Source organism: Cyprinodon tularosa, unplaced genomic scaffold (assembly GCF_016077235.1).
Source record: "Cyprinodon tularosa strain WSP-4 unplaced genomic scaffold, ASM1607723v1 ctg933, whole genome shotgun sequence".
Classification (NCBI taxonomy): Eukaryota; Metazoa; Chordata; class Actinopteri; order Cyprinodontiformes; family Cyprinodontidae; genus Cyprinodon; species Cyprinodon tularosa.
The window spans coordinates 26281-44462 of NW_024039711.1; the positions used below are offsets into that span (position 1 = coordinate 26281).

The 18182-nt window shown below is 47.7% G+C and overlaps 1 protein-coding gene across 1 annotated transcript; it reads right to left on the minus strand.

Moving 5' to 3' along the window:
• Positions 1 to 4289: 4289 nt before the first annotated feature.
• fem1b (fem-1 homolog b) lies at positions 4290 to 17770 on the minus strand. The gene is made up of 2 exons (XM_038274842.1): positions 17160 to 17770; positions 4290 to 6785 (listed from the first exon to the last, which is right to left on the minus strand). The coding sequence occupies exons 1-2, from the start codon at positions 17405 to 17407 to the stop codon at positions 5150 to 5152; spliced, it is 1884 nt and encodes a 627-aa protein (XP_038130770.1). The 5' UTR covers positions 17408 to 17770; the 3' UTR covers positions 4290 to 5149.
• Positions 17771 to 18182: the final 412 nt, after the last annotated feature.

The window sequence follows — 18182 nt, forward strand, 5'->3', positions numbered from 1 at the left end:
CTATAAGCTTTATCAAAAAGGAAAGTTTTAAGCCTAGCCTTAAAAGTAGACAAGGTGTCTGCCTCACGGACTAAAACTGGTAGTTGGTTCCACAGGAGAGGAGCCTGATAACTAAAAGATCTGCCTCCCATTCTACTTTTAGAAATTCTAGGAACCACTAGTAAACCTGCAGATTGAGAGTGAAGTGCTCTGTTAGAAACATAAGGAACAATCAGATCTCTGATATCAGATGGAGCTTGGCCATTTAAGGCTTTATATGTGAGAAGGAGGATTTTAAATATTTAACAGGAAGCCAATGAAGAGAAGCAGATATAGGAGAGATATGATCTCTGTTTTTCATCAGAACTCTGGCTGCAGCATTTTGGATCAGCTGAAGGCTTTTAACTACAGTTTGTGGACTTCCTGATAGTAAAGAATTACAATAGTCCAGCCTTGAAGTAACAAATGCATGGACTAGTTTCTCAGCATCACCCCTGGACAGATTTCTAATTTTTGCAATATTCCACAGATAAAAGAAGAAAGTAAATGTTCTTGTTCCATTGGCAAAGTTCCTCACTTACCTCCTCAATACAAGCAGAAAAGGAACTAAGAAAAAATGACTTAAATTTAAAAAAATTTCAGTGTATGTGGCAGAAGTCCCTTACACTGCAAAAAATATTAATCTAGATAAGTCATTATTTGTTAAAATAAGTGCAGTTTTTCTTTAATTTAGGAGGTAAGTGAGACACTGTGTCAATGAAACAAGAAAATTTACATTTAAAATAAGATTTTTTTTTCTTATTTCATGTTCATTATCTAATTACCTTATTTTAAGTTAACATCCTGATTCCAATTAGCAAAAAGTGCTTGGACTTCTTGCAGAGGATGAGGAGAGCCCACCTGCCCCCACCCATCCTCCCCACCTTCTCCAGAAGCACCATAGAGAGCGTTCTGACCAGCTGTCTAACTGTGTGGTGTGGAGGCTGCAGCGCCTCAGACTAGAAGAAGGTGAGAACAGCAGAGAGGATCATGGGGGCTCCTCTTCCCTCCATTAAAGACATTTCATCCCAGCGCTACGTGTTCTGAGCCCGTGACGTCATCAATGACCCCTCACCCCCCCCACCTTGGACTGTTCTCCCTGCTGCCCTCTGGGAAGAGGCTTCACAGCATTCAATGCAGGACCAGCAGGTTCTGCAGCAGCTTCTTCCCCACCGCCATCACACTGTAATGTAAAATGGGTTATTTTAATGTATTTTATTATTAAAAAAAACCTGAAATGTTAGAAATGTAAATAGCCAGTCATATGTTTATATTACTGTTTTTATGTATTTTTTTTACTGATTTCAAGGCTACACTTTTAAAAAATGAATAGTCTAGACAGCTGTTCTTTATGAAATTTATTTTTGCTTACACTTGTGTAAACAAAATGATAAATTAAATCTGTCCAAGTCTGATTAATATTATTTACCTATTTAAATTAAGGTTAATTAACTTAAGACATTTTGACTTATTTCTAGATCGTTTTTGCAGTGTAGAAAGTGCCTCAGGCTTAGGGCCTTTTTACATTTTCAGCCCTGTATCACTCACCAGCGTATTCTTTACTCAGTGACTGAACTCTCAGAGAATATGTGATATTCTGCTCTAAGTTATCCGTTTTCACTCTGGCCTGATTTTTAGATCTACAGGGAACATGAAACAGCAGAACTCCCGAAACAAGTTCGAATCGAGAGAAATATCAGCTGTGCTGCTGCCATCAACACCTTTGTTTCTAGATGTTGGAGCTTGGCCTGTTTTTCAGTGTAGTCCTGTTTCTCTGACTGTGATTAACTGGATGTGCTCTCTTCATCCTCTGACATGGGAGCTGGCTCGGAGCTCGTGTGCCTGGCTGTGTTTCCTGGACAGGGCCGCCTGTGGAGCTGGTTGACAGTTGCCTTTTGTATCTATGCTTCTCACACTAAGCATGCTTGTAGCGACAGTGGAGAGGAAAAACTCCCTTTGAACAGGAAGAAACCTCCAGCAGAACCAGGCTCAGTGTGAGTGGCCATCTGCTGAGGCCGACTGGGGTTCAAGGAGACAGAAGCAGACATAGAAAAAGAAGCATAGATACAAAAGGCCACTGTCAACCAGCTTCACAGGCGGCCCCGTCCAGGAAACACACAGCCAGGCAGACGAGCTTCTTAGAAAACTTCACTTCCAGTTGCCTAAACTGAAATGTCCAAGCATGACCATGATCTGGATGACTGAGAATCTTCACAGAAAGCTCAGGAGAACCTAACAATGTTGGATGAGGCATAATGCCACATTCAGAACGCACGCAGCAGGAGCAGCAAAAACGTGCGTGCTGCTTCATTTTTGATGCTTGTTCAAGTTTAGTTCTGACGCGCAGCTGAAGAATCTTTGCTGCTCTAGCTGTGTGGTGTTAAAGTGGTTCTGATGCGCGTTGGGCGGAGCTACCCTATCCTTTCTTTTGCCTGGAACAATGGCAGCTATATGAGCTGTGATCAGCGGGTAAAAAGTAGTTTGAATCTATGTTGAAGTGAGAAAGTCTTTCTGAAAACATGGTCTGTGCAGTCAGTTCATCCAGATTACCATCCTGCCTTCAAAGATTATTTCTCTGTGGGAGCCGCTCAGACCCCCACATACCGGCGGTGCGCTGTCACTGGGAATCCCCAGCAGCAAGCTGCCTCAGGCCCGCTCACCTCTTGGGGGTTTTCCTCTACTGTTGGTGACGTTTTTCACATAGATTATCCAAACTGTTAATTTAGCCGTTAAAACTGTTTCAGAGGAGTGATCATAGCGCTCTCCATCAGCAGTGCTGTGTCTGACTTCCTGCCAGCTCCCAGATCAGCTTCTCTGATTGGTTGATGTGGAGCGTCCAGCAGCTAAAGTTCAATTTTTCCAACTCCAGCAGCTGCTGCTTCTGAAGCACCTGAGGAATTATTCCCATCCTCCTGGGAATAATACCTCACAGCAGCAAAGGGTGCATGGAGAGAAACAACTGAAGACAAAGCAGGGAAGACCAGAACTCAGCAGGATTATCTTTGGTCAGTCCCACAAAAAGTGGACCTTTAAACAGAACAAGCAGTTACACCTTCATCTTAAACCTTCATTAGTTTAAGAGGTGCCAAAAAAGAAATACAAATACACCGTCACCTTACTTCAGTAGAAATTTTTGCCATTTACACTTTACAGGAGTCATTTTCTTTTCGTACTCCTTACATTTTAAGCACAGACTCGTTAGTTTTGTTTCTTTTAAGCTCATTTTCATTGTGGCCTGTTGAATTTATAAACAAAAATGAAAACCATCAAAATAATCCGTTTCTTTAAGACAATTAATTTCTCTGTGGTTGGACACGGTGCTGCCCCAACTTGTTGCTCACCCTATACCAAAATAGATACATTTTTCCAGATGATGCGAAGTTAATTGTGACACTGTTACCATTAGTTATAAAACTAAGAAAATGAAGTCTGAGGAAGTTATCGTCCAGAGTTGTAGAAAATTGTTCCTTTAATAGGATAGAGCAGTGAAGCTTCTGGCCTTAACGTTTTTTTCTGCATTACTTTTATACTTTAATAGTTTTAAAATGGCATTTTTACACTTCTACTGGAGTAATAAGTTGAACTTAATCCTCTAACTTCTACAAAAGTGTTTTGAATCAATCAGATCAATACTGGGGCGTGCAGGTGGTGCAGCGGATAGCACGCACGACTCATGTATGGAGGCCTTGATCCTCGGTGAGGCCGACCCGGGTTCGAATCTGACCTGTGGTCCTTAGACACATGTCTCTCCTCTCTCTCATACCACTTTCCTCTCAGCCTACTGTTGGAAAAAAATTTGCCACAAGTGCTGTAAAAACTAAAGAAAGATTTATACTGGAGTAATAAACATGAATACTTATGATTTTACATTTTTTCCCCCAGAGTTTAAACAAACCAGTCTGCAAATCTGGGATTTAAATGACCTCACTGTGCCGACAAAGGAAAACAGGAAGTGGCTGTTTTGAACATTTCAAGAGTTTTTTTTTTTTTAGCACTGAATTCAATGGCTGTAAAACCTCTGACCAGTTCATTGCCAGGGCAGCTATATAAAAACTGCTCAGATATTTTCTTAAAGGCAGCATGGATCCAGAATTCCTACAGCTCCTCTCCCTTCAGGGACAGCCTTCCCCAGCAGAAGCTCAGGGTTTGTTCTTTAAATCACCAACTTTTAAAACAACATTCAGCTGTTTGTGTTACCTTTTTCTAAAAGTAAAGATTAGACCAGAAATTAACCAGAAACCAGAACAAACGCCACTGGGTCCCACTGACAGTCAGGCTTAAACTGGCTTTTTATTGATAATTTACCAACGTAACCAATTTATAAACCGCTGAAGGAAAATCAATACAAACATAATTCTCATGCAATGATTCCCAACAGACAAAAAGAAAAAAACGGGAACAAAAACTTGCAGAATGATTCAGTTTGCAAACCGGCCACCAGAGGGCGGAAGTGTTCCAGAACCGAGTCACATCAGTGACAGGGTCTTCCTACACGCCTTAAGCAGCATGAGCAGGGTTATCCTGAGGTCAGGTCCAGCAGCTGGACAGGTTCTCCACCCCCAGCCAGAACTGGAACATGGGAGGACTGGCGTTGAGCACTTAGATCGCCGCCCGCCTCGCTCAGCGCCGCCCGCTTTGCTGCGACACCTGCTGCTGTTCGACACACTGCAGAGTCGCAGAAACGGAAAACCAGAAAGCAAATTTCAACTTAAATATAAATCAGGTCAACTTGGCCCAGTAGTTTGACCATGCAGCCAGCATCACCGTCTGCAATCTGTTTTATCTTAACAGCCTCTTTAAATTCTTTAAATAAATCCAATAAAACTGTATTAATGCTAAAAGATGCATGAGATGAAAACAGGCTAATCAGCTCTTCTTCACAGGCACTCGTTCATTTCGGTCCCTTCAGGATCACACTAAGGTGGCAGACATGACCGAGCGCCAAGGCCACGCCACCAGACCGCGGCTCTGACCGTTATTTCCAGCATGGCAGCAGCTCTTTGCTTGGTTAGTCTGAAAAAATAACATTTAATAAGAAATTATTTGTACGAAAGTCCAAATGTTAAAAAAGGTTCCCGGCGAAGCACCGGATTCTTTAAAAGCACCAGAAGGTTTGGCTCTCGGCTCCGGTTCAGTGGAACTCCACGAACTCCTCCAGCGTTTTGGGGATCTGGTTGCGGTAGGTGATCTGGTGCTGTCGGACGGCGCGCGCCGCCAGGCACTTCAGGCTCATCTTCATCTGGGTCTTCAGCAGGATCTCCGACACGCCCGTGGTGCTCTTGTCCAGCGGCGTCTTCTTCTGCTTGTTGGTCATGTCGGTGTGGGCACCGGCCTCCACCAGGTTGATGATGATGGCGTGTAGTGTGAGGAAGTCACTGATGGGTCGGTTGTACTGGACGATCACATGGAGGGGGGTGTTGCCTTCGTGGTCCACGGCGTTGACCTGAGCCCCGCAGTCCAGCAGCAGCTTGGTCACCTTAGCGTTGGGGAAGCTGCAGACGTCGTTGGTGTGGAAGTCGTCGACGGGCGTGCTGGAGCTGATGGCCAGGTGGAGCAGAGAGGAGCCCTCGCGCGTCCGCGGATCCAGCTGGATCAGGTCGTAGATGTGCTTGTTGATCCTGGCACGCTCGTCATCGCTGCAGCTGGTCTTGGTGGAGATGCAGGCCAGGTAGAGGAAGGTGAAGATGTTGGACTCGTAGTTGTCCATGGTCTGCGAAAGCTCGGACTCTGTCGCCGCATCGACCCGAGCCATGCTGCGCTGGATCTCCAGGACGCTGCAGCTCAGGACCTGCTCCACCGCCGAGGCCAGCACCGCCTCCTTCAGGTGGACCATCTGGGAGAAGACCTGGGCGAAGCGCAGCAGATCTTTGTGCGTGTTGCGGTTCCCTTTCTGCCGGAGGCGAAGAGCGTGCAGCCACAGCTTGATGCACTGCTCGAACTCCATGTTGTCGGCGCAGACGGCCCCTCGATAAATGATGGGATGAGACAGGTCGATGTTGTCAGAGCCCATGATGCGCTCCCGAATCATGAGGCCCTCCATGTGCAGGGCGTCCCTGTCCACCCGGATAGCTTCCAGCTGCTGGAGCGTCCGACACTCGCTGCGTCCTCCGTAAGCCTCGATGGGGGGCAGCAGGTCTTTAAGGATGAGGTTGTCGGGGTCTCGGTAGCGCTCCGTCATGGCCATATGGAGGTACTGATATGTTTTTTGTATGTTATAGTTCTCCCTGTCGTTGGCAAAAGAGGCCCCCAGCAGTTCCAAGGCCTCGATGCGGCTGTGAGGGTCACAGTCAACGTGAGCCATCAACAGCTCCACCACATCGGCCTTACAGCTCTCCGCTGCCACCTTTAGCGGCGTCATGCCGTGTCCGTTCGTCGCCATGGCAGCCTTGGAGTTCATCAACTCCTTCACGATTTCCAGGTGGCCCGCCTCTGCTGCGAAGTGCAGGGCCGTGGCCCCGCAGTGAGCCTTGGCGTTGACATCAGCCCCCTGGGCCAGCAGGAACCGGACCACGTCCACGTGGCCCCTGTAGGCGGCGATCATCAGGCAGGTGTTGTTGAACTTGTTGGTGATGCTGATGTTGGCGTTGTGCTCCACCAGGTAACGGACGATGTCCAGGCGGCCATCGAAGCAGGCGGCCCGGAGGGGGGTGGAGTTGGTGATGGTGGTGTGGTTGACGTTAGCGCCGTGGGTAACCAGCAGGTGCACCACCTCAAAGTGTCCCGCTCCAGCGGCACACCACAGAGCCGTGGCCCCGTCGATGATGTAGCTGGGACACAAAGGAGAGACCAGATCAGATTTACAGCCATCGTTGTTAGAACTTGTGATTAAGCAGCAGATCAAACTTTCCTCTGTGAACAATTAAACATCATTTCTTATTTAAATCAAAGGCAGAAGGTAAACCAGGACAGATGGACATTAGTCTCTTTGGGTTTTTATTCAAAGTAGGGAAGTGGAAATAAATTCAATAATCATTCAATCTAAATTTGGCTTCAAACGACCATCAAAGAACAACATATTCTTTACAGTTTTTGTTGGTAAATTCCTTTGCAGGGAGACAATCTTTTTTCTGGACTGGGCAGGAAGCATAGTGCAGCCTTGATAGGAAAGTTTAGCTTCAGGAAAGAATAGGATTATATTCGAAATGCAGTTAACGATCCTGCCCTAATTAACGCCCAGCAGTACAGAGTTTCTTCTGGACAGGTGTAGGAGACTGGAAGAAAGGGTTTCTTTCCATTTCATCCATAAGAAACTAGAAGAAAGTCCTGCTAATAGATATAATGAAGAACTGCTTCCACTGAAAAGTCAACTCACTATGAGAAACCTACCAGAGAAAACCCATCAGGGATTTACATATTTAATACAGAAGTGATAATTTACTAAAAGACATTAAATGGCAGGAAAAAGTTTTCTTCTTTACCCAGATTCCACCACCTGGTTTTCTTTTAGTTTCATTTCTTCTGCTCTTCATACCCCCAAGATCAGATCCAGTATCGGGTTCTGATATAAAGCTATGGATGGTTTAATGGAAAGGCTTAATTCAACATGCAGACATGTGTGATCCATAAGCTATGTCAGTGCTTTAGGTTGCCCTGCTGACGAGTAGCTAACAGTGGGACACTTCTCCTGCTCAGTGAATGGACCATCCACTGATGAAGCAGAAACTAACCATAGAAACCTAAAATAAGAAATAATAGTCCAGCAGGACGTGGTTACCTTTCAGGCATACTTTGCATGTAACCAGATTGAGCTACTGGTGTAAGCATTTTAAAAAACCTCATACAACGTGCCTCTGCCTTTTAATCCAGAGGAAAACACTTTTTTTTTTTTTTTTTAAGATGCCACTTTCCTCACAGTCTCACTAGAAGGACAGCAAAGTGAGAGGGCAAAGTCTGACGTTTCCAAACCCGTTTTAGTGAGGCAGAGGCTCCGCCCGGCAAACAGGCTCAACGTGATTCAGTTACTTAATAAAAGACGAACTCTATGGCTGCTGTGACAGCAGTGAGTGGGTGTGAACAGCCGGACCTGACTGGTGAGTTTCAGCACCCAGGGTAGCAACCCTTGGTTTCAATGGTGGCCTATTGGATCCATAGTATCAGTCCTGAGAGTCGATACAGGCCAACACCTTAGCTGCTGGTTAGCTGCTGGTTAACTGCATCAGACAGAGGAGATTCTTTAACTGCTTAGAAAGAACAGATTCGCTCCACAGCTGGAATTTACATTCAGTCCAATCTTTAGATCTTAATTCCCATCAACCCGTCTAGAATGCAGCCAAGTTTCTGCCTTATTTAAAGGAAAAACTTATTCAGAAAACAAACTTCTGAAAGTACTTTAAATATAAAATTATTCCAAACTGTTTGATAAATGATCAGTGTTTTTAATTCAGAGTAATTTTCATGTGAATGTGCTTTACTGGAGGCATCCATGTTTGTCAAAGAACACTACTGCCACCTACTGGTTTGTGACGTCACGGTGCGGTATCGGCTGTTGATCAAGTCCCAGTGCTGTGTCTGGTGTTTGTCACAACGCGCCATTATCCAAGTCATCTTGAAAACATTCTTCTGCCAAATGTTGGCTACATATTACGTGTTTTTTCTCTGGCCAGAAGTTCGATGGCAAATCCTCCCTCTTCAAGTTGGCAATCCAACGACCAACCCGTCCGTGGAGGATCAGGAAACAGAAAGGTGAAATTACTATTTTTTTTTTTTCATTTTTATCCGATGTATTCCAACATCCAGCTGCCCTGCACGTGGGCATTGTCAGTTTCACTATAGCTCTGGTGAATTTCAATGGTGAAGTCCTCTGGAAATCTTCAATAATTGTTGTTGATTGCAGATGTGTCTAGTAGTTCCCATTGATTTTGCTTGTAAAGCGGGGGAGAATGGCGCTAGGCTTACCGCACCGTGACGTCACTGCTGGAAGATGGCAGGAGGGAGGGGTTACTATATTTGGGCAAAAATGGCCACTCCCAGACTCAGTGATCGCCATAAAAATTATTTTGATTTTTTTAACTGATTAACGCTAAATTCATTAAATTACAGCGAACGTATTAGTTTTAGGTATAAATAATGATCTGTTGAAAATTTTTTTTGCAGTTTTTCTGTTAACAGAAGACTATGGAATTAAAAGTATCACTGTTTTAAACTTCATCAACGGCATTCTAGATTTATTCCTTTAATTATCAGAATCAAACCATATTTAGCTTAGAGTGGCCATGAAAGCTCCTCCTACCTCTAGGTTGGACGGCTGATGTTAGATTGTCCTTCCTGCCCAGGTTGCAGCAACACTTTAGGACCAATAATAAGCTTTATGGGATTTCATGTCTTGCCTACACTCATGCTCCTGGTCTTTATTCTCTGATAGTGGGACTAGAAAGCCACACTGTCACTGACTCAAAGGTTGATTACTTTTGGAGCGATAATAATAGGCCTCTTCACAGAGGCAGGGTGTTTTAGATAAGAGTTATTGTCACATTTAGATTATTTTAAATCTAATCAGCTTCCAGCAAAACTGCATGGTCATCTAGCAGTAACATCTTCTTCTTTACAAAGTTAATGAAGGTATATTCTTAGTTCTGTAATTCAATCATCAGACTAAGAACTTTTAATCCTGACAGTGAAGGATTTCTTATCATAACACCTCAAGTTTCATTTTCTTCTGCTGTAAACTCTATCAATGCATACTGAAGAAAAGCTAAGTGAAAAAATAAGATGCACAATCAACAGGATTAACTCTTACCAATAGTGAACAATGAATCAAAGCCCAAATTGACATGTCATCAAACCCAGAAGGATTCAGACAAACGGACACAGCTGCAGTTTTACTCCACAGATGAGATGCAGTTAATAATCAGGCCCGACACAAAATAAATTATGCGTGGAACCTACCCACTGAGCGTGGAACCTAGCCACTGAGCGTGGAACCTACCCACTATGAGTGAAACCTACACCCTGAGTGTGGAACCTACCCACTATGTGTGGAACCTACCCACTGAGTGTGGAACCTACCCACTGAGCGTGGAACCTACCCACTGAGCGTGGAACCTACCCACTATGCGTGGAACCTACCCACTGAGCGTGGAACCTACCCACTGAGCGTGGAACCTACCCACTGAGCGTGGAACCTACCCACTATGCGTGAAACCTACCCACTATGTGTGGAACCTACCCACTGATTGTTGAACCTACCCACTGAGCGTGGAACCTACCCACTGAGCGTGGAACCTACCCACTATGCGTGAAACCTACCCACTATGCGTGGAACCTACCCACTGAATGTTGAACCTACCCACTGAATGTTGAACCTACCCACTATGCGTGGAACCTACCCACTATGCATGGAACCTACCCACTGATTGTTGAACCTACCCACTGAGCGTGGAACCTACCCACTGAGCGTGGCACCTACCCACTGAGCTTGGAACCTACCCACTGATTGTTGAACCTACCAACTATGCGTGGAACCTACCCACTGATTGTTGAACCTACCAACTATGCGTGGAACCTACCCACTGATTGTTGGACCTACCCACTGAGCGTGGCACCTACCCACTGAGCGTGGAACCTACCCACTGATTGTTGAACCTACCAACTATGCGTGGAACCTACCCACTGATTGTTGAACCTACCCACTGAGCGTGGAACCTACCCACTGAATGTTGAACCTACCCACTATGCATGGAACCTACCCACTGATTGTTGAACCTACCCACTGAGCGTGGAACCTACCCACTGATTGTTGAACCTACCAACTATGCGTGGAACCTACCCACTGATTGTTGAACCTACCCACTATGCATGGAACCTACCCACTGATTGTTGAACCTACCCACTGAGCGTGGAACCTACCCACTGAATGTTGAACCTACCCACTATGCAGGGAACCTACCCACTGATTGTTGAACCTACCCACTGAGCGTGGAACCTACCCACTGAGCGTGGCACATACCCACTGAGCGTGGAACCTACCCACTATGCGTGGAACCTACCCACTGATTGTTGAACCTACCAACTATGCGTGGAACCTACCCACTGATTGTTGAACCTACCAACTATGCATGGAACCTACCCACTGAATGTTGAACCTACCCACTATGCATGGAACCTACCCACTGATTGTTGAACCTACCCACTGAGCGTGGAACCTACCCACTGAATGTTGAACCTACCCACTATGCATGGAACCTACCCACTGATTGTTGAACCTACCCACTGAGCATGGAACCTACCCACTGAGCATGGAACCTACCCACTGAATGTTGAACCTACCCACTATGCGTGGAACCTACCCACTGATTGTTGAACCTACCCACTGAAAGTGGAACCTACCCACTGAATGTTGAACCTACCCACTATGCATGGAACCTACCCACTGATTGTTGAACCTACCCACTGAGCGTGGAACCTACCCACTGAATGTTGAACATACCCACTATGCGTGGAACCTACCCACTGATTGTTGAACCTACCCACTGAGTGTTGAACCTACCCACTGAGCGTGGAACCTACCCACTGAGTGTTGAACATACCCACTATGCATGGAACCTACCCACTGATTGTTGAACCTACCCACTGAGCATGGAACCTACCCACTGAGCATGGAACCTACCCACTGAATGTTGAACCTACCCACTATGCGTGGAACCTACCCACTGATTGTTGAACCTACCCACTGAAAGTGGAACCTACCCACTGAATGTTGAACCTACCCACTATGCATGGAATCTACCCACTGATTGTTGAACCTACCCACTGAGCGAGGAACCTACCCACTGAATGTTGATCATACCCACTATGCGTGGAACCTACCCACTGATTGTTGAACCTACCCACTGATTGTTGAACCTACCCACTGAGTGTTGAACCTACCCACTGAGTGTTGAACCTACCCACTGAGTGTTGAACCTACCCACTGAGTGTTGAACCTACCCACTGAGCGTGGAACCTACCCACTGAATGTTGAACATACCCACTATGCGTGGAACCTACCCACTGAGTGGAACCTACCCACTGAGCCTGGAACCCACCCACTATGAGTGGAACCTACCCACTGAGCTTGGAACCCACCCACTATGAGTGGAACCTACCCACTGAGCGTGGAACCCACCCACTATGAGTGGAACCTACCCACTGAGCGTGGAACCTACCCACTATGCATGGAACCTACCCACTATGAGTGGAACCTACACCCTGAGTGTGGAACCAACCCACTATGCGTGGAACCTACACCTTGAGTGTGGAACCTACCCACTATGAGGGGAACCTACCCACTATGAGTGGAACCTACACCCTTAGTGTGGAACCTACCCACTATGCAAGGAACCTACACCCTGAGTGTGGAAACTACCCACTATGAGTGGAACCTACCCACTATGAGTGGAACCTACACCCTGAGTGTGGAACCTACCCACTATGAGTGGAACCTACACCCTGAGTGTGGAACCTACCCACTATGAGTGGAACCTACCCACTATGCATGGAACCTACACCCTGAGTGTGGAACCTATCCACTATGAGTGGAACCTACACCCTGAGTGTGGAACCTACCCACTATGAGTGAAACCTACACCCTGAGTGTGGAACCTACCCACTATGCATGGAACCTACCCACTATGAGTGGAACCTACACCCTGAGTGTGGAACCTACCCACTATGCGTGGAACCTACACCCTGAGTGTGGAACCTACCCACTATGAGGGGAACCTACACCCTGAGTGTGGACCCTACCCACTATGAGGGGAACCTACCCACTATGAGTTGAACCTACACCCTGAGTGTGGAACCTACCCACTATGAGTGGAACCTACACCCTGAGTGTGAAACCTACCCAATATGAGTGGAACCTACACCCTGAGTGTGGAACCTACCCACTATGAGTGGAACCTACACCCTGAGTGTGGAACCTACCCACTATGCTTGGAACCCACACCCTGAGTGTGAAACCTACCCACTATGAGTGGAACCTACACCCTGAGTGTGGAACCTACCCACTATGAGTGGAACCTACACCCTGAGTGTGAAACCTACCCACTATGAGTGGAACCTACACCCTGAGTGTGGACCCTACCCACTATGAGGGGAACCTACCCACTATGAGTTGAACCTACACCCTGAGTGTGGAACCTACCCACTATGAGTGGAACCTACACCCTGAGTGTGAAACCTACCCAATATGAGTGGAACCTACACCCTGAGTGTTGAACCTACCCACTGAGCGTTGAACCTACCCACTGAGCGTGGAACCTACCCACTGAGTGTTGAACATACCCACTATGCATGGAACCTACCCACTGATTGTTGAACCTACCCACTGAGCATGGAACCTACCCACTGAGCATGGAACCTACCCACTGAATGTTGAACCTACCCACTATGCGTGGAACCTACCCACTGATTGTTGAACCTACCCACTGAAAGTGGAACCTACCCACTGAATGTTGAACCTACCCACTATGCATGGAATCTACCCACTGATTGTTGAACCTACCCACTGAGCGAGGAACCTACCCACTGAATGTTGATCATACCCACTATGCGTGGAACCTACCCACTGATTGTTGAACCTACCCACTGATTGTTGAACCTACCCACTGAGTGTTGAACCTACCCACTGAGTGTTGAACCTACCCACTGAGTGTTGAACCTACCCACTGAGTGTTGAACCTACCCACTGAGCGTGGAACCTACCCACTGAATGTTGAACATACCCACTATGCGTGGAACCTACCCACTGAGTGGAACCTACCCACTGAGCCTGGAACCCACCCACTATGAGTGGAACCTACCCACTGAGCTTGGAACCCACCCACTATGAGTGGAACCTACCCACTGAGCGTGGAACCCACCCACTATGAGTGGAACCTACCCACTGAGCGTGGAACCTACCCACTATGCATGGAACCTACCCACTATGAGTGGAACCTACACCCTGAGTGTGGAACCAACCCACTATGCGTGGAACCTACACCCTGAGTGTGGAACCTACCCACTATGAGGGGAACCTACCCACTATGAGTGGAACCTACACCCTTAGTGTGGAACCTACCCACTATGCAAGGAACCTACACCCTGAGTGTGGAAACTACCCACTATGAGTGGAACCTACCCACTATGAGTGGAACCTACACCCTGAGTGTGGAACCTACCCACTATGGGTGGAACCTACACCCTGAGTGTGGAACCTACCCACTATGAGTGGAACCTACCCACTATGCATGGAACCTACACCCTGAGTGTGGAACCTATCCACTATGAGTGGAACCTACACCCTGAGTGTGGAACCTACCCACTATGAGTGAAACCTACACCCTGAGTGTGGAACCTACCCACTATGCATGGAACCTACCCACTATGAGTGGAACCTACACCCTGAGTGTGGAACCTACCCACTATGCGTGGAACCTACACCCTGAGTGTGGAACCTACCCACTATGAGGGGAACCTACACCCTGAGTGTGGACCCTACCCACTATGAGGGGAACCTACCCACTATGAGTTGAACCTACACCCTGAGTGTGGAACCTACCCACTATGAGTGGAACCTACACCCTGAGTGTGAAACCTACCCAATATGAGTGGAACCTACACCCTGAGTGTGGAACCTACCCACTATGAGTGGAACCTACACCCTGAGTGTGGAACCTACCCACTATGCTTGGAACCCACACCCTGAGTGTGAAACCTACCCACTATGAGTGGAACCTACACCCTGAGTGTGGAACCTACCCACTATGAGTGGAACCTACACCCTGAGTGTGAAACCTACCCACTATGAGTGGAACCTACACCCTGAGTGTGGACCCTACCCACTATGAGGGGAACCTACCCACTATGAGTTGAACCTACACCCTGAGTGTGGAACCTACCCACTATGAGTGGAACCTACACCCTGAGTGTGAAACCTACCCAATATGAGTGGAACCTACACCCTGAGTGTGGAACCTACCCACTATGAGTGGAACCTACACCCTGAGTGTGGAACCTACCCACTATGCTTGGAACCCACACCCTGAGTGTGAAACCTACCCACTATGAGTGGAACCTACACCCTGAGTGTGGAACCTACCCACTATGAGTGGAACCTACACCCTGAGTGTGGAACCTACCCACTATGCGTGGAACCTACCCACTATGCGTGGAACCTACCCACTATGAGTGGAACCTACACCCTGAGTATGGAACCTACCCACTATGAGTGGAACCTACACACTGAGTGTGAAACCTACCCACTATGAGTGGAACCTACACCCTGAGTGTGGAACCTACCCACTATGAGTGGAACCTACACCCTGAGTATGGAACCTACCCACTATGAGTGGAACCTACACCCTGAGTGTGAAACCTACCCACTATGAGTGGAACCTACACTTTGAGTGTGGAACCTACCCACTATGAGTGGAACCTACACCCTGAGTGTGAAACCTACCCACTATGAGTGGAACCTACACCCTGAGTGTGGAAGCTACCCACTATGAGTGGAACCTACACCCTGAGTGTGGAACCTACCCACTATGAGTGGAACCTACACCCTGAGTGTGGAACCTACCCACTATGAGTGGAACCTACACCCTGAGTGTGGAACCTACCCACTATGTGTGGAACCTACACTCTGAGTGTGAAACCTACCCACTATGAGTGGAACCTACACCCTGAGTGTGGAACCTACCCACTGAGCGTGGAACATACCCACTATGAGTGGAACCTACACCCTGAGTGTGGAACCTACCCACTGAGCGTGGAACATACCCACTATGAGTGGAACCTACACCCTGAGCGTGGAACCTACCCACTAAGCGTGAAATCTACCCACTATGAGTTGAACCTACACCCTGAGTGTGGAACCTACCCACTATGAGTGGAACCTACACCCTGAGTGTGAAACCTACCCAATATGAGTGGAACCTACACCCTGAGTGTGGAACCTACCCACTATGAGTGGAACCTACACCCTGAGTGTGGAACCTACCCACTATGCTTGGAACCCACACCCTGAGTGTGAAACCTACCCACTATGAGTGGAACCTACACCCTGAGTGTGGAACCTACCCACTATGAGTGGAACCTACACCCCGAGTGTGAAACCTACCCACTATGAGTGGAACCTACACCCTGAGTGTGGAACCTACCCACTATGCGTGGAACCTACCCACTATGCGTGGAACCTACCCACTATGAATGGAACCTACACCCTGAGTATGGAACCTACCCACTATGAGTGGAACCTACACACTGAGTGTGAAACCTACCCACTATGAGTGGAACCTACACCCTGAGTGTGGAACCTACCCACTATGAGTGGAACCTACACCCTGAGTATGGAACCTACCCACTATGAGTGGAACCTACACCCTGAGTGTGAAACCTACCCACTATGAGTGGAACCTACACCCTGAGTGTGGAACCTACCCACTATGAGTGGAACCTACACCCTGAGTGTGAAACCTACCCACTATGAGTGGAACCTACACCCTGAGTGTGGAAGCTACCCACTATGAGTGGAACCTACACCCTGAGTGTGGAACCTACCCACTATGAGTGGAACCTACACCCTGAGTGTGGAACCTACCCACTATGAGTGGAACCTACACCCTGAGTGTGGAACCTACCCACTATGTGTGGAACCTACACTCTGAGTGTGAAACCTACCCACTATGAGTGGAACCTACACCCTGAGTGTGGAACCTACCCACTGAGCGTGGAACATACCCACTATGAGTGGAACCTACACCCTGAGTGTGGAACCTACCCAATGAGCGTGGAACATACCCACTATGAGTGGAACCTACACCCTGAGCGTGGAACCTACCCACTAAGCGTGAAATCTACCCACTATGCGTGGAACCTACCCACTATGAGTGGAACCTACCCACTATGAGTGGAACCTACACCCTGTGTGTGGAACCTACCCACTGAGCGTGGAACATACCCACTATGAGTGGAACCTACACCCTGAGTGTGGAACCTACCCACTGAGCGTGGAACATACCCACTATGAGTGGAACCTACACCCTGAGCGTGGAACCTACCCACTAAGCGTGAAATCTACCCACTATGCGTGGAACCTACCCACTATGAGTGGAACCTACCCACTGAGCGTGGAACACACCCACTGAGCGTGGAACCTACCCACTAAGCGTGGAACCTACCCATCGAAGCGGACCGTCCCCGTCTGCTCCGTGTCTACCCTGTAATGGTCCAGCAGCAGACGCACCACCTTGTCGTGTCCGTTCCGCGCAGCGATGATCAGCGGAGTGGATCTCTGACCGGCCACCTGGGTGACGTAGCTCAGCAGGTAGCGGCTCTCCGCCTCGGAGTGGTTGAGCAGCAGCGCGGCCAGCGTCAGGACCCGACCCTCGCTGGCCGCCTTGTAAACGTAGCCGGCCAAAGACTCCATGGGAGCCCAGCAGACAGCGCCTCTCGCTCAGCTCTCGCCCCTGGGGTACAGTCCTCCCAGGGAAGCCGCCTCCCATTAAAAAGTCCAGGTGAAGCACTGTGCCGGCATGGAGGCGCTCAGTCCTTCTGCTTCTGATGGGAACCTTTTAGCTAACCGCTTAGCTCATCTACCCTCCGCCAGCTGATTAAAAACACCCTTCTGGTTTTAAATGGCTTCCTGCTTTCTGCTCAGAAGCCATGATCCGTGCTCAAAACACAAGCAAGAACCAAAAAGTTAAAAAAGTTAAACTGCCACTTTCACCTTTGCGACTATCTGATTTACCGGAAGTGAAGGTCCGGCACAAAAATACATCCGAGTGAAATGACGGTCTGCGCCTGATAGTTCCGAGGGGAAGAGGAGTGTCCGCCGGTGATGAACCAGGAACAACGACCAGCGTGGATGAATGCATGGAGCCCACAGAGCAAGGGGAACCGAATAAAGAACAACCAGTTGACGTCCGGAGACATTTTTAATTATGTTCTGTATATATATATATATATATATATAATCTTTTTCTCATCGTCTTCTCCTTCTTCCCCATCATCCGACTTACCACAGGTTTGCCTGCTGTGTCTAAAAGTAGCAGCAGCAGCAACCCAGAATGGCAGTTCATTGGATCATTTAGATCAGGGGTCTTCAACGTTTTCCAGGCCAAGGACCCCAAACTGATGACAAGATGGAGCGGGGACCCCCTAATTATATATATTGTATGAAATTGTGTTATATCAACCTGGTC

Bases quoted from the DNA above. Each gene is read 5' to 3' on its own strand.
- fem1b (XM_038274842.1), bottom strand. From the start codon at position 17,407: ATGGAGTCTTTGGCCGGCTACGTTTACAAGGCGGCCAGCGAGGGTCGG. The intron at 6,786-17,159 runs GTAGGTTCCACG...TTTGTGTCCCAG, and splicing joins GGGACGGTCCGCTTCGATGG to CTACATCATCGACGGGGCCA.